This window comes from Cataglyphis hispanica, chromosome 1 (genome assembly GCF_021464435.1).
Source record: "Cataglyphis hispanica isolate Lineage 1 chromosome 1, ULB_Chis1_1.0, whole genome shotgun sequence".
NCBI lineage: Eukaryota > Metazoa > Arthropoda > Insecta > Hymenoptera > Formicidae > Cataglyphis > Cataglyphis hispanica.
In genome coordinates, this window is record NC_065954.1 from 11,760,576 (window position 1) to 11,783,383 (window position 22,808).

The following is a 22,808-nucleotide window of genomic DNA, read 5'->3' on the forward strand; positions in this document are numbered from 1 at the left end:
TGTGTGTGTGCGTGTGCGTACGCAGTATATACTTTAAAACAATCTTTATTCATATTTATGTAAAATATATAACATTGAGGAGAATTATAATAAAATACTTTAATTTAGAAATGCATCAACAAATTCGAAAATAATCATTAGTATCTTATTTTTTAATAATCAAAATTTCAATTTTTGAGAACACATATATATTTATATATAATAGTGAAGTAGTGTGTATAAATCATTGTCTTGACCATAACCTCAAATTGAATGAAATATAATCCAGAGTAGAATATTGCAGCAGTGTATAATAAAAGAAGTTTTTTGCCGGAAATTATCATGTCACTCGCGCGAAGAGGACAGGTTTGCCTTTCTTTGATATTATATATAATAATCTCACAATTTTCATGCACATACCTCTTATAACAGGCAAATATTTAACTCAAGCTAATTGTTTCTTGTTTATGTAATGTATAGCATAATTTTGCACAAATAATTTATGTTTGTGATGTTAACGCAGTTTATTTTCAGCATTGGGGAACGTTTGCTCGTATTTGGCATATATATGATGCAACATGGCAAGACCCATATAAAAGTGCAAGATTAATAACGCATCATCTTATGGGATTGCATAAACCAATATACCATCCATTGAGTAAATAATATATATACTATATTAGCTCTCCATTCTTTCATTTTTATTAATCTATTCTAAATCACTTGTCATATTAAAAAAATATTCTGACAATCTCTTCTTAGAATTTTACATTCTTATGTAAAATAAAATTATTACACAAAAATGTGCACTATAAAATTCTTTTAATTTACACCAATATTAATTAATAACTATAATTAATTACCTTGAATATAAAAATCTTACAATTATTATCAGTGTAAAGAGTAAAAAAATATATAAACTAAGATTTATAATAGCAACAAATTTAAATCTTTTAATGTAAAAGAAAGAATAGGATGCAAGTGACATAAGTGAAAAAAGTCTAATGTAATATTAACTATTAACATTTACTTAATAATTTTTAGATGATTGTGGTGATCATGTAGTAGTAATAAACAGCAAGGAAATTGCTTTATGCGGCGATGAGTGGCGAAAACGTGTATATTTCCATCATACAACATATCATGGAGGTGCAACTTGGACTCTCGCATGGGAATTACATAACAAGGATCCAACACTGGTAATTAATTTTTTGCAATTATAAAATGTGAACGCTTAATATAAAATTTTGTTGAATATTTCATATACAATTCTGTATATTATATATATATATATATATATATATATATATATATATATATATTATTTAAACAGATTGTAGAAAAGGCTGTATATAGAGCATTGCCGAAAAACTTGCAACGGAGACACACTATGCAAAGGCTGCATATATTCCCGGACAATAAAATACCCAAGGATATATTAAAAAATATTAGCAATCAACTTAAACAGCTAAGACCCGTCCCAGTTCGACTAGATCGTATTCCACAGGAAGAAATAAATAATATCCCACAACTTTTAAAATACCCCGAAAATTATATTCTTAAATAACAAGTTTAATATAAATATTATATAAATGTATTTAGAAAATAATAATACACATTTTAATCATAAGAAAGAATCTGATTTTATAGTTTTATAAGTAAATATTTGTTCTAATTGTTTTATATAGCTATATTAGCTATATAGCTATATAAAAAATATATTATATAGCTATATAGCTATTCTAGTTTCAATTCAATTCTAATTCATAAAAATGTGTATAAAATCATGAATATAACAAAATACACACACACACACACACACACATATATATATATATATATATATATATATATATATATATATATCTTTAGATTTATATATAATATATATATATATATATATATATATATATATATATATATATATAAATCTAAAGATATAAAATATATTATTTTAGTTTAATATCACATTTGCGTGAATTGTTTTTAACAAACATATTTACATTCATAGATACCTTCCATTAAAATTTTTCCCATTTTTCCGTAATTCTACCTGATTCATCATCATCATCATTCACAATTACGGAATAAGTATGTAATGTATCCCACTTACTTCTTCGATTTTCGTGCGACTCTTCCAAATTCAATTCTCTCGACGAATCCGTATCTATAATACGTTGCCGTGACAAGTTTCTTCCATACAGTTTAGATTCTTCTATATCAAAAGCGTGGAAATTGCGTAGAATGGGCATATCGCAGAATTGACATTGCGGTTCCGCATACGTTTCTTTCAAGCATGGATGAAAGATTCGCGTACATATTGAACAGACATAATAATCCAACAACGTTACTTGCAACAATGTTGTGGTGCATCTGGGTAACTTATGACCCCGCGAACATGATTTAACGTTCCAAAGCTCATCTATTGTTTCGCCACAAAGATTGCACTTCTCGATTTGATTGGGACATGATGCAGTCGCATTCATCGTTTCTTGAGCACGCCGATACGCGATATCGTCCTTCTTCTCATCTCCGGCGGCGAGATACACTTCCAGATATCTTTTAAGTAAACTCATAGCAAGTGTCTGATCTTTTGACAGAGTGCTCTTTTTTGTCAAATTATCGAGGTATGTGCAAGCGGAATATAAAAAGATTAATGGTAGCGCTCGCGTCATCTTGCATTCTTGTATATGATCCATATTAGGTATTGGCTTTTTTGTCGTGCACACATTGATCATTACTGTCATCCACATTGATAGTTGCAAATTGTAGAGCGATAATGATTCAAGGTTCTCTGTAATGGGACACAATACTGTACTCGGATCCTCTGCTTTAGAGGCTTTGAGTCTAAGCACTTCCATACAATCCCAAACATTTATGAGATTTGCACTGTTATTAATAATATACAATGGATTACATACACCTTTTAAATTGAATATATGCACTACACTTGGCTCCCTCATGACTAAATGATCATATGTTGCTTTTGGACTGGTTATATTAATAAACATTACTTTATTCGGCGAGTGAGCAAGTCCTAAAGACTGAACAGATGTCTGTGATAAATGATTTTTTATATCACTGATGACTAAATTGTTTGACTGTATATCAATAATGAAAAATTGATTATCCTGTGTAGTAATCAAAAATTGCTGAGCAGTAATAGGACTTATACCTAAAATGATATTTTTGCTTTAATATGTTTAAAAATCAAATTAATATGCATTTATATTAAACTATGTACAAATCATAACATTTATAAAATTTTATTATAAGCTATAATTTTCATTTACATACCAGAAATATTAAATCCTTGCACTTGCAGATGTTGCATACTTTTCAATGTTCCTGTCAAGTTTATATACAACAATAAGAGGAAAGTGCCTTTGATAGCAAGAATTTTCACGCTTGAATCATCTTGAGAAACTATGTGTAAATAATTAATTGGTATACGATTCGGAGCGATATATTTTTCTATTGATGCTATTTGTAGACCATTATCACATGTCAGTTTTACACCACATATTTGACCATCAAAATATCCAATAACCAGCAGATATTCATTTGTGTTCACAGTGATCCAGCATAATACATTTACTTTTACAGTAGTGTTCAAATCTATTTTACCAATGAGTATAGGTAGCAAGCTTTCTGTGAAATTTGAAATTCTAGGGATCTTCCATATCAATATATCGCCACTACGATAAGCCACAGAAAAATATGCAAAGGAAGCTTCTTCTGTTTTGAACAGTTCACTCCATGTCATAGCGCAAGCTTGCAATTGTCTCATACTTTCAGTTATCAGTGCATATTTGTTATTTGATTTTTTATATTTATTAAGATTAGATATAATTTCATCCTGTATATTATTTAACCGAAGAGATGAAATATCACATATAGAATACCATTCATTGAAAATTTTGTGCAACAATTCAACTGCACCAGCTGCAGTTAATATTGCTAATACACACTGGCCAGGAGAGATTAAATTTTTTGGCGACCATGTTGTATTTACTATTCTATAAGCTATATCATTTATACCATCTAACTTTGGAGTAATTGTTTCCTCCATGAGAACTGAGTAAATATCTTCACGTTCTAGATCATTCCATATTAATGAGTCTATCTTATCTGCAAATGCATGTGCTGGCAATTTTTCAGAAGGATAAATAAAGGAACGAGCAAACTTGATCGTCGAGTTAGGAGACATAGGTGAAGGCTCCAGCTCCTGCAAAAGAAGGTTATTATTATAGTATTAATCTCTTGCGATCATAATTCGTGACATTTAAGTCAATTTGATGAGTATATTACGGTTGAAATTATGATTTACTAATCTCAATTTCTTCTTTCTAGTCTAATCAAATTCTACGCTCTCATGTAAATATTCATTTAAAAAACCATTTAACAATGTAATAAATATGTATTGAATTCAAAAATTGCACGTTATTATAGAAGCTATTTATTGCTCGTCTCTTTTCCTTTCGATATATGAAATAACAGCGTAATGTAACTTACGAATACATGAATGCCTCCGTCTGTAATTATCGAGATCTGATTGTCGGGTGACCATTGTGTCGCGAATAGGCTTGTCACCAACGGAGAGATATTGATATTACAAAGCTCTTCCGTTTCCATTTTTTATCATTGATTTCTTCTCTCAAAATAACGCGACATTTCAGATTTCAGTTTTTAGTAACGCGAACTTGTCATGTACACGTGTTATCTTAGATTGCGTTTCATTTGACGCATAGAACACATAAATCGCTTGGAAATCTATAATATATGTTACGTGAACTATAGATTTTCAGGCGATCTATGCGCTCAATGCATGAAACGGAACGCATCCTTATGCTACTTACGATCTGCGCACAAAGTTATAATTTGCGCGCGGGAATGCGCAGTAGAATAAAATGAATATTTCTGAAAATAAATGAAAGATATATATATTCTTTCGATTTGATACGAATATACAATTTGACAATGAAAGACCAAAGAAAAATTTCATATTCTTAAAATTTATTTTTTATTTTGAAGATAAAAAAGAAACACTTATTAATATTAAATAAGCGTATAAGAATAAATATAAGTTTGAAAGATAAAAAATTATTTCTGTTTTTTACTGCTCTCTTTTTTATATAAACTTTGTTTTACTATACATTCTTTATATTTTTTATAACAAATATCTTTCAGATATCTTCTACAGATTGTTTGAATTTTCATGTAAGTTGGTTATTCGAAATAGAACAGATATATAAATTCGAAGTTATAAAAACGAGTTATAGAAAGAAAATGATACAAATGTAAATAGCATAATATCATGCATAAGGAATAGATTTCGTAAAACTTTGATCATATCTTGAAAAACAGAATATAAAACATATTATTATTATAATTATTATTATTATGATTATTATTATAATATATTTTAAATTTGTACTATCAATAAAACAAAATAAAATACAATGAATTGGGGGATCATTGATTTGCTAACAATAAATAATTATTTCAATATCATATCGATGCCTATTACGCAAATTTAATTATTGCGCACTAAGTGTCGAATTTACGCTGCAAAGTCGAGCATGTATTCTTGAAAAATATAATTTTGTAATTTTAGAATAAATTATAGTATTATTATTAGTATTATTACTAATATTATTCATATCTCTGCATATATAATAGACTTCACTCTTGACATTTCATATTAATGTTAAATGAGACACAAGTACCACATACAAATGGTAGCAATAATATCAAAATTATATATATTTTATTTTACTTTTATTTTACTATTAACTTTGTCATGATATTACAACGACCATCATGCGTTGATACTATCCGATATCTCGCTATTTCGCTACTATTGCTTTACCGACGCTGCAGATCTAACGACAGGTACGCGAAATAAATTACATAACACTATTGTGTATTTATTAAATAAGAGCGATAATACAACGCGTCTATTTATAATATTTATGGCAGCATAAATATGCGCAATATTGGAATCATATTCGTTCGTTCGCTTGTCGTGAACAGCCAGAAAAGCTAGAGATTCCAAGACTCGAATATTATTGATACCAACCACTTGCAAACAATGAAAAATTTGATCATATGACTATTAATGCCTACATCGTTGTTACTTACAATAATTCGTAACGGTAACATAATGCGGACGAAATGCCTTTGCTTTATCTCAAATTAATATGATCTTTGAAAAAAAGACGCAGCCACACTTCACATGTTAAATGCGACACATTAAATTGATGCAAAAATATAAGCGTAACAATAAGTGCGAAAACATCTGTCACGATACAAGTTTAATGAATAATGTGATCATTGAATATTGTTACGTAAGAATTATTGACTGGACTAATATCACTTATTGTTAGCATTAATAACAATTAATTGAATTTCCATTTTCTATTTATATTATAAATAATAATCTGACAGAAAATTTTTACCACAAAAAAATCAAAAAATAAAAGAAAAATGTTTTTAAAGAGAGAGAAATCTCATATAAAAATAATTTAGAATATAACAATTTCGTTCTGTCTCATATCTAATTAATTCATTAAATAATTTATTCATAATAAAATCAATTTTAGTACCGTTCGATGAGGATCTTGATCCGCAAATTCCATTTGATCCCACAATGAATCCAGATGATTCAACCAGAATGTCGCGAGCATTCGCAAATTTCTTACCATGCGGAGATTATACGATAATTACTACGATGACAAATAAATAATTTATGTACAAAGCCAGCGAAGCTTTTTGTCAAGTGGGTGTAAAGGGATCGAGGGCAGTGTCGGATGTGTTTGTTTGATTGCTGGCTCTCCGCTTTGCGTTGAGTCGCGTCTTGAATGAAAGAGATAATAGATCTCGACGATCTATCGCGACTGTGCGCGTTGTTTTATGTAACCGTTATTATGGTATCCTATAAAAAGTGAGTGAATTAAGAGGAATTACAAAGAACTTATTCTGTGAAAAATTATATTTTATAATATAAACTTCAATATTAATTTAATTTAAAAAATATTTTACCGTGCGTAAAATGTCCGTTTTTAATATGATAATATTGCGCTTTGTTTTTCTATAAATATTAAAAAAATAATCTTTTAATTTTTAATCAATTTTTAAAAATTTGCTTTCTCTATTTCAAAGATTAAGAGTTTTATTATTTTACAGAATAAATTCCTTTTTTAATTTCTTATAATTCGCATACTCTCTCTTGACGGGATATAGTAAACGGCTACATTATCGTACTAGATGAGCTCATTGCCCAATCAAAATAAAAATTATAGCGGTGTTAGCTCAACTGGTGGTTGACCCATCTTCGTTCGCAGAGTTGCAACATCATCCTCTATTTGGATCAATAATTTGTATTTCTGCAAGGAATATTAAATAATTAGTCTCTTATAATAATCTCTTTATAATATTATACTTATCATTTTATGATTATTGTATTATTGTATTTTAAATATTTTATTATTAATATCATCTCTTATTGACTTACAGTCCTATTATCGCCTGGCGTAGTCATCCACGCATAAACCATGTATCCGGGTATACAAAGCATGGAGGATAGAGCTGTAAACCAACCTAACACATGCGACCACCAGGGATATTCATAGTCTAGGTACTTTATGGGTGTCCACTGAATCAAATTGAAGACGAACACGCCCTAATTTCAACATTGGATATATTAAATATTTTTATAAACTAATTTAAAATAGTTACAAACTAATATTCTATTTAAAGTAAAATTCACTTAGCATTCAACGAAAAATAAAACTTCATTAAATCTATGACCATACGCGCAAAAAATATATAATTCAAAAATTCTTGCTATTATAAAAAAAAAAAATACTTCAAGTTTCAGCTAACTAAATTTATTTAAAAAATTCAAAACACATTCCAAGTAACCTTTCTTTTATTGACATTAGGTGATTTTCTTTTATTGTATTATCCAATTATTTAAAAAAAAATTAATAAAAATAGTTAATGCCTAAAATACACAAACTAAAAAACACAACAAAATAATAATATAAATCTTATACGTACAATGCAAATCATCGGCGTAGTTATCGTCCAACAAAATTTCCACCACATGAGAGGATAGTATCCGATCATATCACGCAAGGCATCATAGAATCGATTCACTCCAAATGCCCAACTGATTGATATACACTCAAAAAAGATAAGGAAGAGCAGGCAGAAGCCAGAGACAGCGTATGAATCGAGGATTTGGAAGACATACATGCCACCTTGAGAGATGCACGACAATCCGATGAGATATGACAAGGCGCACACGATAGCAATAAAAATTTCTTTACGACGACGTAACAGCAGAGGCCACTCGTCCACCTAAAAGACAATTAACTGATTAATTAAAACAATAACTTTTTGCGAAAAGAAATCTTTCTTAAAGTAATATTTCAAACATAATTCATAAGATAAGTTAAAAAAGTAATAGAAGACTATTGATTTTTTTCCAGTTTAAAAATAAAAGTTTCCAAACTTTGAAAAATTTAAAAAAAGAAGTTATGTTAAAACTAGTAAATATAAACAGACATTAAAATAATGAAACTGCCACACTCTTTAAAACAAAATACCATAGCTGTGACGAAGCCCTCCATCGTGCAAAATTGGGAATCAAGTCCGATGAGCAGCAACATGAAGAAGAACAAGCAAGACCAAAGTGGTGCGCCCGGTAGTTGAAGAACCGCCGATGGATAAGCGAGAAAAGCTAGGCCCGGCCCAGAAGCTGCCACTTCGGCGACTGGTTTCTGTTGTTCGTGCGCCATAAAGCCTACGACCGAGAATATCACGAAGCCCGCAAACATGCTAGTGGACGAATTAACCGAACAGACGATCAACGCATCCTTATAGACATTGTTGGTAAATTTATTGTAACTACCAAGGGCTACCAGAGTGCCGAGCCCAAGACCATACGAGAAGAAGATTTGCGTCACTGCGTCGATCCATACCTGCGAATTTCATTATTATGTATTTCCACAAATATATACGTGGAATATTCTTAAAACGTTTCTATTCCGTGAATACATTCTCTCTAATACTTTTTTTTTATAAAAAATATCTCTATTTTATTATCCATCTTCTCATTATCCATAAATTGTTTAAAAAATCCAGATTTAAAAAATTATTATTAATATAAATCTTAATTATATATTTTTGAAATCATTTTTGTATAAACATTAGAGTCAACAATTATAGTTAACTGATATTTATGGAATTATTTCGAAGCCAACAGACTTAAAGAGTCAGCAAATAAAAAAAAAATAACTTACCTCGGATTCCCGAAGCTTAGATAAGTTTGGACTGATATAAAACCGAATGCCTTCCATGGCGCCGGGTAGCGTAATGCCACGAATCAGAAGGATAGTGAGCAACACGTATGGGAAGAGAGAAGTAAAATAGACGACTTTGCCGGTCCACTTAACACCCTTCCAGATACAAAAGTAGCAGATTATCCACACTAACAATAATGTACCCGCTAATTCCCATCGAATATTGCCCATGTATTCGATACCCTCGCTGATTTGCAATGCTCGACGTCTGAAAGGTAGAGATAGTTGTATTTATGTAAAATCGGCAATAGAAAAGCGCAAATTACGCGCGTCACGTACTCAGGAGAAAATGAAAAATTGTATTTATACTGACTCCCAGAATTCCTTCACAGGATCCGTAAGCTCCGCCACCGTCACGTTAATGTGATTGACCGTGCACATTTTGATGACGCTACCATTCCGGGCTGAAACCTCAGACCAACAAAACAGCGAACTTCTATCGTAGGGATTCACACAGTTCTTAGTGTTCCAGTAGTTGTTACAGCTGCCCCAAGGTAACTCTGTATGTTATGTAACGCTTAATAAAGTCCTTTCAGCCTTACCCTTCGTCATCATTAATGAAGTATCTTTGATTTATAATATATCAAAGAAAATTTTTTGTGATCGCAAAAATTTATAATATAAATAAACTTGTTATTTGTACTCACCACTGCGCATCGACATGAAAAAATAGAAAATCGCCCAAGCCAGGATAACAATATAATAGACATTCATCCAGCAGGACATAACCGCGGCGGCATAACCGATGCCCTTGAAGAGCGGCGCTATTTTGAAGACTCCGAGGCCGCCTATCGTAAGCATTTGTCCGAGAGCAAGTTCCATGAAGAACATGGGTATACCGGCGAGGAACAATGTCAAGAAATAAGGGATTAGAAAAGCACCGCCGCCATTTTTGTAGCAGAGATATGGAAATCGCCATACATTGCCAAGACCAATTGCCAGACCAACCTTGAAGAAATAACAAAGCACGAGCAAACATAAGACAATAATTTTATTTCTCTATGAGAATTATAAGTTTTTTTTTGGTATATTATCTCTTTTAATTTGATGTATTTTATGATATATATCACTATTTATGGTGTTTGGTGTAATAAGTAATATACTTGACAACGTAACAAAATGCATTACCACACTGAGAATAAAATCCAACTTGGTGCTCCATGTTCCACGATCCGGAAGAGGTTTTTTGCTTTTACTGGTCGTTGAGCATGTCAGGTTTAATGCTGTCCTACCGTTGTCGGCATTTTCTGGATCAGTTACCTCAGGATCGCGCGATGACTCTGTCATGTTTGTAAAGCACCCAATGGTAATCTGAATGTTCTCTGTTTGTGTACTCACTCCCGCTGATTGTCGACCAGTGTCGTCTCAAATGCGAAAATGAGACATAACACAGTATCTATAACAAAATGAATTGTACAGTTTACTCAACTCCTATAGCTTGAAACGAATTTTAAATGCTTAAACTGCAACAAGTATTGCAATTGTTGCAGCAAGAAATTTGAAAAATCTATTTTAAATCCGCAAATATAAGATATAGAAGCAACAAACATTTTTTTACTTTAAAATTATAAAACAAAGATTTTAAAAATTGATATCAAATCAATATGTTGGAACATGGTAAATAATTGTGATACATAAAATATTAAATATTATATCAGTTTTCAAATTCCGCATCAAAGTTCTCTCATCTTCTCTGTTTTAAAATGTTTCAATCGAGTTCTCATTCTTCTCAAGCTACGGATGTTCCTTTGATTTTTATTGTTTGGAAAATCTGCGGAAAACGATTAGGTATTTGGGTCGAAGATAAATGCTCCTAAAGGTATCGAAAGAAGTGAAAAGCCAGCCGATCATTGTGAGCATTAAAGCAAACGGCCGAGAGTACAACCAGCTAAGAATATGCGTTCTTCTATTGGATAATTAGGCTGTATCCGCATTGTGTCTCAATAGTCGGATGTTAAAGAGTCTCGTCTCTGATATGTCAAGATGTGTAAATCAAATCTGTGATCGCGCAAAAATTGTCAGTTAATAATTAAAGTCAAATATACATATTATGATCCTAATTATAATATACATAAATTGATATTTATGGTAAAGTTGCATATCAACAAAAAATAAATAAAGTTATATAACGGTAATAAAACGAATAAAACAATAATTATATTTAGCTATTTAGCAAATTTAATTTATTTTGATCAATTGCAAAAACGAATTAAAATCGTATAATATAAATTTAAAGTTTATCTCTCTTTTTTTCTAAAAGTTACATATTTATATAATAAATCTATATTTATCTCTTTTTTCAAAATTATTTTTATAATATATCTTTGTACGTATGTATAAAATTAATTTGCAATAAAAACTCTTTTTCTCTTTCTTACAGGACAATAATAATATAACAATTATTATTGTCAATTCTCACAATCATAGTTAAAACTGTTCTAAAGAACTAAAAAATACATTATACATTAATTAATCTTATATGTGTTTGTAAAATAGTATTTAACTTTTTATTAATTAGCTATTAATTGGCACTAAAAAGCGTATTTTTTAAATTATTTTCAGCAATCTAGTTTAGCAAACGCTTTTTACGAAAAGACAGCAATTCGTTTTATCAATATTTGATTTAATTTTAATCTATATATATATCGAACTTGCATTAAGCGAGAACGTCGCGGGATTAACGAAGACTTGCGGGAGAGATCCTGCAAGAAGAGCAGCAAGGTATTCTCCGAGGCACGTAGAAGAAGAAGGGTGAGCAGTGGCCACTGGTGCGGCCCGTTAAATGCGAATGTCCGGCAGGGGTCCCATATAATAAATATTGCAATGGTGCGTGTTTCCTTGCTCCTCCCTTCCCACCACCGGCACCCATCTCGGCTCCCTCTTCCTCTTCCACGCTCATAAAAAACAGCTATATTCTAATTAGCCGAGGATGTGTCGTTCCGCATATCGTTGCGATCGACGTACCAAGATTTTCACGCTATCGTTCTCGCGTCGCAAAAATCCTAATTCCTTGGCGAAAAACTAAGATATTTTTAAATATTCCGACACATCTTCCGATATTATGTACTTTCACATAAATTTTATTGCCAACATTTTTCCAGAAGATAGAATTGAGGGACATGATTGGTAAATCAATTACGAGCACGTGGCATTAGTCTGTTGGACTTGACAGATTGTAGTACTTTAAAGCACGTGCCTCTTTCTCTCTCTCTCTCTCTCTCTCTCTCTCTCTCTCTCTCTCTCTCTCTTTCTCTTCTTATATGCTTATACTTGGCAATCAAATTGCATAAGCTGTGTGATATCAGAATGCCACATTTAATATCTTAATTTAAATTAAAGATAATGATTTTTAGGTAATAACATATATGTTTAAAGAGTGTTAATTCTATATGTAAATCTATATATTAATTCTATACGTAAATTAATATTTAAGTAATTTATCTTAATATGTTTCATTAAATTAACCTGCTTCAATTATATTAAAAAACAACTGATTGTTATTATTCTTCATATACTACTTCGTCAAATTTAATTTTTGCTATTGATAAGGGCTACTTGAAAAATTACGCTTCGTGAAAATTAATATGTTGTAAAAAAAACTAATTGTCATTAATTGTTTTATTTATTATATGCGATAAATATACCGCTATTTTTACTCAAGCTCAACTTTAAGCCTTTCTTCATCATACTAATTTGCAAAAGTCTACGAACCTTATTAACTTCGACGATAGAATCTCATGTGGAAATCACCAGCTTTTTTGAGATAATCATAAGCAAGCCGATGCAAGACAATTTGGCGTCACTTTGTTGTCGATGAGCGGAATGAGTCTGATTCGTTTTTATACACTGCACTTCTCCTGAGTATTCTTGATGAACATGCGGGATGTAGTTTCGCGCTCGCCGCCGGAGTAGCTGTATCGTATCGTCTCCGATTTTGATGATCCAATAACAACGATTTTCAGCGATCTATGGATCCTCAGCTGACCAACGTTCTCCGCGGCGAGCGCTCCGATCTCCGATGTCGATCTCTGCAAAGTTTTAACTACCCGTACGATCACCAGAGATGATTCGCGGCGATGAGGTCGTGATCACTCGTGATCTACCGCGGATATACTGTGACTGAAGAATCACAACGCGCGTGTACCAGGGGACAGAGAAAGAGAAAGAAAAAGAGAAAAAGAGAAAGAGATGAGCAACTCCCTGTGTTGCGTGCGCGAGTGTTGTCCGCGGGATACTGTGCGTAATCAGTCTGCGATCAGTCCAGTCTTCCGTACGCGTCGCGCCAGCCGGCAGTGACTGAAATTGTCGTGCAGGAAGAAAATCCAAGAGAGGGGTTCCCCCTTTTTTCTTTTTCATCGCTCGCGGTCTGCGCCACCCGCACCGCCCTTATGCCCTCCGTCACCCCCATCACGACAAAACGTTATCTAGTGGTTAGGTGAGATTGAACGAGCGAGAAAGAGAGTGGTACAGTAGTGAAAGAGAGGTAAAACATGGTGGAGGAGAAGAAAGGGGGTCATACACCAAGATCGCAACAGTATATCATCATCAAGTTGACATCTATGCCTTCCCTCTATCTCTCCAACCCTCTCTCTCTCTTCCTTCCATATGCTCGCAAATGCATTTTTTTTTCTCTTCTTCTCTTAGTTTCGTTTTTCTGCCCCTGCGAAATCTTACACCTCAATTTCTTCGTAAATAGTGATCCTAATTTACCTCATCTTGTACGAATTTTCCTGCGTTCCTGTGCGCGCCCTTTTCTTCATGGACTTTAACCGCGTCGGAAGAAACATGATTTAACACTTTCGGGATTCAGGATTGATCCATGGATTCAGAATGGTTGTCATAGTCCAGAGGTAAGATTTTTTGTAAGATCACATTCTCTTCTCAAATTTAACCACATGTTCAATATTCCAAAAGTCTGAAACAATAATTATATTTTTCTTTAAAAAGTAGTTTATTATCATTTCGAATAAAAATAAAATGTTATTAATTAATAATAATATTTCTAAAAAATTTTCTCACACACGCACAATCATAATATAATAATATAATATATAATTAAGATTAGAGTTGATTGCTGATTGAAGATTAGGGTTGATCTTCGACACAAGAATGGAGGAAATTCAAAAAATAAGTTTAAATATTTTTTGTGCATTTATTATAATGATAGATCAAAATATTTAAGGCTATATCATAATGAAAGAAATACCTATGCTTCTGGATCATTAACTTGAATAAGTGTTATCAACGTGAAAATAAAATGTCGCGCATTTATTATTCAATTACGGCGCAAATTTTTTCCATTAAACGTCGTATTACTAATCTCTCGTCAGATTGATGCTACATATATAAATTATAGTAGTTAAAGATTAAAAATCTTTAAACTATTTCATTATTATTTTCTCATTATTTGATTTCTGTCATTAACATTGTTGCGGCGTCGATGCCGTCTTATAAGATTTGTTGATAAAAATTAGAAGAATTTATAAACAAATATAAAAATTGATTAAAGCGAAAATTAATGCAAGTTTTGACTAACAAAAAAAGAATGACGGAAGTGCATTTCGGCGACGAATTACCGCACATTTTTCCTGCCGTGGGCGATTTCCGAACGTTTCCGATGAAACGAAATGGCAATAAAGTAGGTGAGCAAGACTAGGAAGCTGGTATATCCGGAGGGTTCACGTGACACCGATCTGTCCCCGCATCCGTTCTAGGTACAGTCCGTTGTATAGGTCATGAGGAGAAGCCTGGATTGATAACGCAGAGCCGTAAAATGCTTTGCGCTATGAGCAAACTTTTTCGGCTCGCGATATCGATTTCGAATCGATATCAAAAAAATTGTAATCATCCCATGACCAATTCATCTAATCCGCTCAATCGATTCTATCTGTAAAACAATCTAATTTATCAGAATTATTTACTAACGCTCGTCTCAGGTTCCCCAATGCGATAATTGAATAAATGTTTTCGATCGATTTTTCATGCTGTTACGGATGCGCCAGCATATGCCTCGAATGATATTTCGCAAATAACAATATGTTTTGTGTGTCGCGCGACGTGATTGCTTGATGACATTAGGCACCCGAAGAGGGGAGCATCCCAAATGACAAGAGGATGTGCGGAAAGTGGCGCGGGAACCACACGCCGCTTACCATCTTGCTGCTTGGAATTTTCATGGGGATGAACGCGCACGCTTCGAAGCAATTTTTGAAAATCGCGATTTGAAATATATATCATACCGTAATAATTTCAAAAAATGTATCATATATAAAAAATATGCAAATTGAAATAATTTTGCATGAATTTATTCTGAAAATTTAGCTTTCTCTTATTGTTAGATATACACAATTCATCTTTTGTGCTTAAAATTTTTATTATAATGTTCTTTTCCGTTTTATAACAACAATGACATTTAAAAAGTATTAGACTTGCGAAAAGGCCGAGTACAAGAAGCGATGAATCACCGATGAAGATTTTTCAATTATTTAATGTCAAAGCATTGAGCTTTGACAGCGCTAGGATACGTAATATCGATACATCGGATCGATAAATTGCTTTAATTAACTAAGCAATTTATTGATGATATTTCGTATGTCAAGTTGTATTTGTAATAAATAAGAACTCTCAATTTTATTGTTTATGAAATAGAATTAGTGTTTATAGTTATTATTGAAGTTTGATCTATATGTTTTTGTCACACACACGCATTTCTTTTGATGATTCTGCTAAACTTTTTTTTTATTAGCAAAGAATAATATTTGTATTTTTACGCTTTTTTCTGTATACATTTATAAATATTGTGTGCTTGTGCAAAAAATATATTTAATCTACAGATTAATATATTATTTACTCATGACTCTGAACACCTAACATAAAACACAATTTAGCCGATAAAAGACTGCTCTCTAAAAATATGATAGCAGATGACTTAGAAACCGACAATTATTATATTTTTATCTATGATTTTTCTTTCCAATATCCATTGTGATGTAATATATAAATACTTACAATTAATATGAGAAATATTTTAATAATTAATAAAATATCATTTGATGACATACAATACAGATGAAACATTTACTCAAAATGGCGGATGGATGAGTGCAATAAACAAAAATAAATACTACACACAAATACTACACTCTGCTACACAATATCTGTTCTGCAGATAAAAGTAGACAATAATCCTCTGTGTTGACATGTTTTATTCGCAAGCTACAGATAGCGCTGAGAAGCCTTGCGAATTACAGTTTGGCTCAAAAGATGGCGTTCATTGAAATCACGATGTTTGATGCTTCCCGTCTCATTATTGTACGAAAATTGAACGATTCTTAGCGTCTCTGAAGACGTCTTCTCGTAAACATCCTTAAATAAATCTCGATACTAATACAGTCATAAAATGCTCGATGACGATCAGCTATCAACATGAACTATTATCGCTACGCGACAAATCCGTGAGGTTATGAAATTACCGCGAAATACACGCGTCGCCAAAATAGCCGCAATTCCATCAGAATGGCTGTAAATAAGATTTTGTATTTAACTTTGCTAATAGTACTGATAAATCTTTATGCAGCCGCTAACGACGATGCTAATGTCACTGTTAAGTGCCAATCTGGCAAGCCGCTACGCAAACAGGTGTCAGCGGAACCCTTGAACGGCATGTGCCTACGAGATATCGTAGGGCATCTATCAAAGAGATTGCGATCCATCATGGATGAGGAACTCGGCGTATCCTCGTTCCGAGACACGATCAACAAGATGGAATTCGCGAACATCTCCATCAATCTGGACGCAAGACTGAATGCACTAGTTGATAAGTTCAACAATAAACTAAGAACACACATTGATGTCCTTAAGCAGGGCTACAACGCCATATACTCCATCCTGTCGAAAGGAATTCATACTATTTATTCTAGTCAAACAGTTGATTTGGACATTATGCAAATGAACAGAGTTTCGGATATATGTACTCAGATTATAACAGGTATTTTATATTGAGTGACATAATTTGTCATGTTTTATCTAGATTTATACAATATATCAATTTTGATTGCAGAATTTGCAACAAAGTTAAGAAATCAAGAATGGAAAAATTTGCGTGTACTACCAATAAACCAACCGAGTACGATATGTGGACCACCATTGTTAGGTCACATTATTGGATCATTTTTATTATCTCAATACTGTCCTGGAAAGAACGTCATTCTGCTTTTGGAACATGGCATGTTTATGTCTGAATCTGATCTTGCTTTGGCCCAAATAGCAGCCAGAACTATTATAGATATGCTCTCTGAAACAGATAATATTACTGTTATTGGCCTTGCTAATACTGTTCCTTTATTTTGCAAAGATGGCTTGTTAAAAGCTACGGATATCAATAAATTTCAACTAGCTCGTTATATCGATAGTTTAACTAGAACAGGTAATCAGAAGTGAGTCTTTAAATATATACATTGTATGTATGTAATATATATTGATTTAATGGCCTTTAATTTTTTTTTAGATTCAAATCAGACGGCAAAGGTTGATTTTAAGAAATTAACACAGAATTTAAGGCACGAAGTGGTTATTATACATTTGACTAACAAATTAAAAGATTCGTCAAATGTGCAAAGAGTGTTTGAAATAATTTCAGAAAAACTTAAGACTTATCTTAAAACTATACTTATTCTTTCAGGTAAGTTTCTTTATACTCACTTTAATTATATGTATAAAAGGTTTTTCTATATCACCGTTTATTTTCAGATCAACCACATATCAATGTTAAACAATCTTTAAACAATGATGTTATTGTTCTTCCAACGCAAAATATTCTTGGATATGAGATAGGAAAACTATTTTCTTGTTTGCAATGTTCTGATTATCATAAGAAAGATTTTTATATATCAGATCCATATTTTGATCTATATAGCAAGACAATGACATTATCTATTGGACAGATTACAAGTATCGCACTAATATCCTTAGATGTAAAATTATGTGATTTCCTTGATGATATAACGTATTTTAATACTGGTCCAAACATATACGTTATATTCTTTGACAATAAAGGTGTGGTTTGGATGCATAAAAATTTTCCCAGGATTGAGACAATAATTGAGCAGCCACTTAAAGTGCATCTGCAAGACATTGAAAATATAGATAATTGGACAGTGATGAAAATGATAAATGAGCTTCAAGGAGTCATAGATGTAAAAACAAAATTGGGTGAACAGGTAAAGAAAAGCATTTATATGCAAATTTTAAAACAGGAGTGAGAGTAGAAAATTATTTTTTGATTCTTTTTTGATACAGAAACGGTACCGATGGAAACACTTAATTTATAACGACTTGATAATATGTTTGGTATCTATGACTGAAGAGGGAATATTGCCTGTTGCGAGAATTATGCCTTCACTGCCTACAAACATATTACATCATCGCCTTGATCTTATGCTTCAAACTGTTATTGATAAAGATACTCTTTGCACTTATAGAAACAGGATTGTAACTTTATGTAAGAATATAAAGCTTTACATTCCAGTTGTCAATTATTTACAAAATCTTGATAGATATTTAAAAACTTATATTTTTTATTTTTTTTTGTAGCAACAGGTGTAGTTTATTTATCACCATGGTGTTTTCAGTCTCCAATGGAGCAACTGGAATTATTAGAAACTGGTTCAGCTATGACTGTACAAAGTTATATGGCATATATAAAAGACTTAACGGGACTTTTAGCTAATCCTGGTTTACATCCATCCGTAAAACCAGATGTAGCAATCTTAGCACAAGTCTTGGAGCATTTCAAAAAGCAACATATTGAAAGTCCATTAAATAAATTTGTAATAAGAAGGTAATTGCATAAATAACTAGAATTTTATTATTAACAACTTATTAATAACTTATATTAATATCTCAATATATTGTTTATTTTGTCACTTTAGATATGTTGTGAGTACAGTTAGTGGTGTGTTGGAGATATTTCCAGGAATGGTATTGGATTCCGGTTTTGATCCCAAGAGGCAAATATGGTATGGAAAAGCATTAGAGTACCCTGACAAGATAATTTTGACTCCACCTTACTTAGATGCAGGTGGATCAGGTTATGTAGTCACTCTAAGTCAAGTTGTTGAATACTCTATGAGCAATGAAAGTACAGATTATGTCATTGCTGTTCTATCTATAGATATAACAATGGGTTATGTCATGAGACTGCTATTAGAGATGTTTCCATTTTGTTATGATGCAACTGTAAAATGTTTCTTAATGGATGACAAAGGCTATTTAGTGTCGCATCCGACATTGTTGGAAGCAACAGGCAAGATTGAGCAACAGCATTTGACACATAAGGAACTTTTAGTAGCTAATGACATATTGAATCACGGACTGTTTGTAAAAAAAAAATTATGTGCCAATCACTTGGAGGGTATTGTGCAAAGATACTATCAATTTAATATGTCGCTCGATGATGTACTCACTAATATAGCACATGGCGAGCACTGTGTTAGATATCAAGTAGCTGCCGTACCAGGTACTAATGTATTCCTTGGTGTCGTCAACATAACGACTCAGTGCAATCTACTTAGAGCTTTTTGTCCATGCAGTACGGTAAGCTTATATTATTTATTGCATTATATTTCCGATTTTAAAATATAAAATTTTTTTTTTGTTAAATATTATAGATGGATCATTCATGCCTAAACTGCAAAAGTATGGAACAAACTGGTTGCGAATGCCCTTGCGAATGCTCCTTGTATTCTTCTAGTTGTACAGAACAAACTATCAACAATTTAAATTCTTGTCCACCTCTATATGAGCAAGGCTCGAGTTTACAGACCCCGTGGATACAACCGACAAATTTAAAATCGTGTCCATCTATTGATTGCAAATCATACGTGACGGAGAGAGATTGCTTGGGTGTCGCGGATTGTCAATGGTGTCACGTCGATACCGATGGAGAAACACCTTTGCAACAACCATTTTGCTCCGACATGTCCGTATGTTTCAAGGGAATCTTTGGATCTTTGATACCTTACAGCGATGGCACTTACAGTAAATTTGCTCATTTTTCTTTTTTCTCATATTTATTAATTTTTATTACTTATTATATAAAGTTGTTTTTCCAGATTCACACTCAGCGGATGAGGCCGTGATAGGAGAATGGCCATCGGTCGGTCTAGTGGCCGGTGGAATTCTCGCATTAGTCTTGATCCTAGGCGTCGTTCTGTTTTGCTACAGACTCCGATCAGTAAACTCAGGTGTGGAGCATCAATGTTTGCATCTCCATACCTCGCCTGACACATTGCGCATGACGCATCTCGAGGGCGATCTGGAACCTACGGAATTGGATCAAACCAAAAGCAATTTAGATTGTCTTGTGAGAGATGGTATCGCGCCTATATCACCGTATAGAGTTTCTACCAATTATAGAAGACCACCTGGTGGGGATAGCGATCATGGATACAGCACGATGACGCCACACGATGATTCCGAACAGCAGACGTTTGCCTCTGAACCTCTGTTAGTTGTCGATAATAATATCGAACCGGATTTAACGAGGCAGTCGAGTATCGGAATGCCTTCTCCTACAACATACTTGGGATCGCCACATCATGTTTTAGCACCTGTGACTGTCCATCGCGATATGGAAACAAACTATTGTTAGTGAATTAGATTCATATATATATATATACGTATATTTATATACATATATACATATATATACATATATACATATATATATATACAGAGTGTCCCGAAACTTTTGATACACCCGAAGTGTGAAGATAGATTGGGCCAAACTGAGTCGAAAAGTCCTGTACCATTTTCTTCTATAACATTTCAGAAAGAAGATATTATTGAGTAAAGTCTGGCTAATCAGCGCCGATCTTTAGCCGGACACATGTCATTGAGCCGCGCGCCTGGTAGTGGTGCGCCGCTCACTGACAGCTGGACGCTCACGCACACTATTAGGCGCGTGGCTCACCAATGTGCGTTTGATTAAAGATCGGCGATGATTGTCCAGACTTTACTCAATAATAACTATTTTATTAAGCATTATACAAAAAAAAATGGTACAGGACTTTTCGACTCAGTTTGGCTCAATTTACCTTCACACTTCGGGTGTGTCAAAAGTTTCGAGACACCCTGTATATATATTGCCATTTATTTGAAAAAGTAAGTTAATCAAAACTTTCTCAAAATGTCGTAAAAAGCTACATCACTTTTTTGCAAATATGACCTCAGTAACATAGCAATTTACTTTATTTACAATTTATATGAGAGAATAATACTGTTGCAGCTACAATAGAAGAATATTAATTACTATCAAAGTGGCGAAGCACAGTTTTTATCATTATCAAAGTGGCAGCACAGTTTTTATTATCAAAATGACAACAAGTACGAATTTTTGAATGATTGACGAACTTAAAAACATATATAATTTTTATAAGCTGTCTCTGTCTGTCCACTAAAACTTCTATGAAAGTGCTAATAATAATTAATAGGTTGTACAAGTTTTATATAAAACAATTTAGATGGATAGTACATTGTATAAGAGACTTAACTTAAAGTATAAATTTATAAGTAGATATATAAAGCAATAATGAATTATTTATATATAATTCTGATTACAGAGCAATTTAGAATTGTATAAAAGTATACTTTTATACACATAAGTAGTATTACGATTTTCCAAGTAGAGTATTTTTATATGACAAGATTTTAATATTATATTTAGATAGGTGCTATATATTCGTAATTATTTATGCAAGTTAAGAAATTAAAGCATTACAAAATTGTTATTGTTAAATAACTGATATAAGTAATTGAAGTAATTTAATATTAACAATCATAATTTGGACAAAATGGTAAATCTTAGATCACTGCCTGAAATATTGCCATTATACTGCAATTAAATTGCAAGACATAGTTAATTTTATAAAAAGAAGAATAGTAATGTAATATAGAACTGAAAATATTTGTTTTTGAATTTTTTTTCACATGATATATATTATAAAACGGATAAGACAGTTTACATGTTATAATTCTCTGACTTATTTTTAGAAATATCAATTTTTGTCTTACATTTTAATCTATATAGTATACTTATTATCATGATTTAAATAAATAACAGTGTCAAAACGTGATAATACTTTGTATACTGTGCAGAAATAATTTTAGAAAGTTATACATATAGAATCTATAATATTATTTCTACTGTGTTCTTATATGAGATTATTTAAGCATTTTTCTTGAAATAAAATCATAATTTTATCATTGCACAAATTATAGCATTAAAAATAAAAAACAAAAAATCAAATTTTGACAATATGTTAATGAATAAATTATAAAAGTTATTTTTTTTTAAAACAAGGCTATTGAAACAGCGAGATTTCATAATCGTTGAACCTTTTTTAAATGTATTTTTCTTTTTTTTTTGCATAAAAATATTGAAATTAAAATATAATCGCG

General features: G+C 32.2%; 4 protein-coding genes across 6 annotated transcripts; 2 read left to right on the forward strand and 2 right to left on the reverse strand.

Annotated features, from left to right (window-relative positions):
- The first annotated feature begins 12 nt into the window (after positions 1 to 12).
- LOC126851313 (39S ribosomal protein L13, mitochondrial) lies at positions 13 to 1,843 on the forward strand. Its single transcript, XM_050595137.1, has 4 exons — positions 13 to 345; positions 514 to 637; positions 1,024 to 1,178; positions 1,313 to 1,843. Exons 1-4 carry the CDS (start codon positions 322 to 324, stop codon positions 1,544 to 1,546), a joined length of 537 nt encoding a protein of 178 aa, XP_050451094.1. The 5' UTR covers positions 13 to 321; the 3' UTR covers positions 1,547 to 1,843.
- Positions 1,844 to 1,868: 25 nt separating this feature from the next.
- On the reverse strand, positions 1,869 to 4,823 carry LOC126849990 (uncharacterized). The gene is made up of 3 exons (XM_050592530.1): positions 4,495 to 4,823; positions 3,277 to 4,207; positions 1,869 to 3,154 (listed from the first exon to the last, which is right to left on the reverse strand). Exons 1-3 carry the CDS (start codon positions 4,612 to 4,614, stop codon positions 2,001 to 2,003), a joined length of 2,205 nt encoding a protein of 734 aa, XP_050448487.1. The 5' UTR covers positions 4,615 to 4,823; the 3' UTR covers positions 1,869 to 2,000.
- Positions 4,824 to 5,437: 614 nt separating this feature from the next.
- On the reverse strand, positions 5,438 to 14,207 carry LOC126850222 (sodium- and chloride-dependent GABA transporter 1-like). Of its 2 annotated transcripts, XM_050592969.1 has the most exons (10): positions 14,061 to 14,207; positions 13,062 to 13,378; positions 10,479 to 10,746; positions 9,998 to 10,298; positions 9,664 to 9,850; positions 9,291 to 9,558; positions 8,595 to 8,969; positions 8,044 to 8,346; positions 7,496 to 7,663; positions 5,438 to 7,367 (listed from the first exon to the last, which is right to left on the reverse strand). In XM_050592969.1, exons 3-10 carry the CDS (start codon positions 10,635 to 10,637, stop codon positions 7,278 to 7,280), a joined length of 1,851 nt encoding a protein of 616 aa, XP_050448926.1. In that variant the 5' UTR covers positions 10,638 to 10,746; positions 13,062 to 13,378; positions 14,061 to 14,207; the 3' UTR covers positions 5,438 to 7,277. The 2 variants fall into 2 exon arrangements, with proteins under 2 accessions (XP_050448926.1, XP_050448936.1); XM_050592979.1 differs by lacking the exons at positions 13,062 to 13,378; positions 14,061 to 14,207 and adding an exon at positions 12,006 to 12,385.
- Positions 14,208 to 16,581: 2,374 nt separating this feature from the next.
- Positions 16,582 to 22,656, forward strand: LOC126849687 (VWFA and cache domain-containing protein 1). 2 transcript variants are annotated; one of them, XM_050591799.1, is made up of 10 exons: positions 16,582 to 16,809; positions 16,927 to 17,337; positions 17,410 to 17,775; positions 17,857 to 18,030; positions 18,099 to 18,568; positions 18,648 to 18,849; positions 18,942 to 19,188; positions 19,280 to 19,943; positions 20,018 to 20,387; positions 20,462 to 22,656. In XM_050591799.1, exons 2-10 carry the CDS (start codon positions 17,013 to 17,015, stop codon positions 20,998 to 21,000), a joined length of 3,357 nt encoding a protein of 1,118 aa, XP_050447756.1. In that variant the 5' UTR covers positions 16,582 to 16,809; positions 16,927 to 17,012; the 3' UTR covers positions 21,001 to 22,656. The 2 variants fall into 2 exon arrangements, with proteins under 2 accessions (XP_050447756.1, XP_050447746.1); XM_050591789.1 differs by having other exon boundaries at positions 16,582 to 17,337.
- Positions 22,657 to 22,808: the final 152 nt, after the last annotated feature.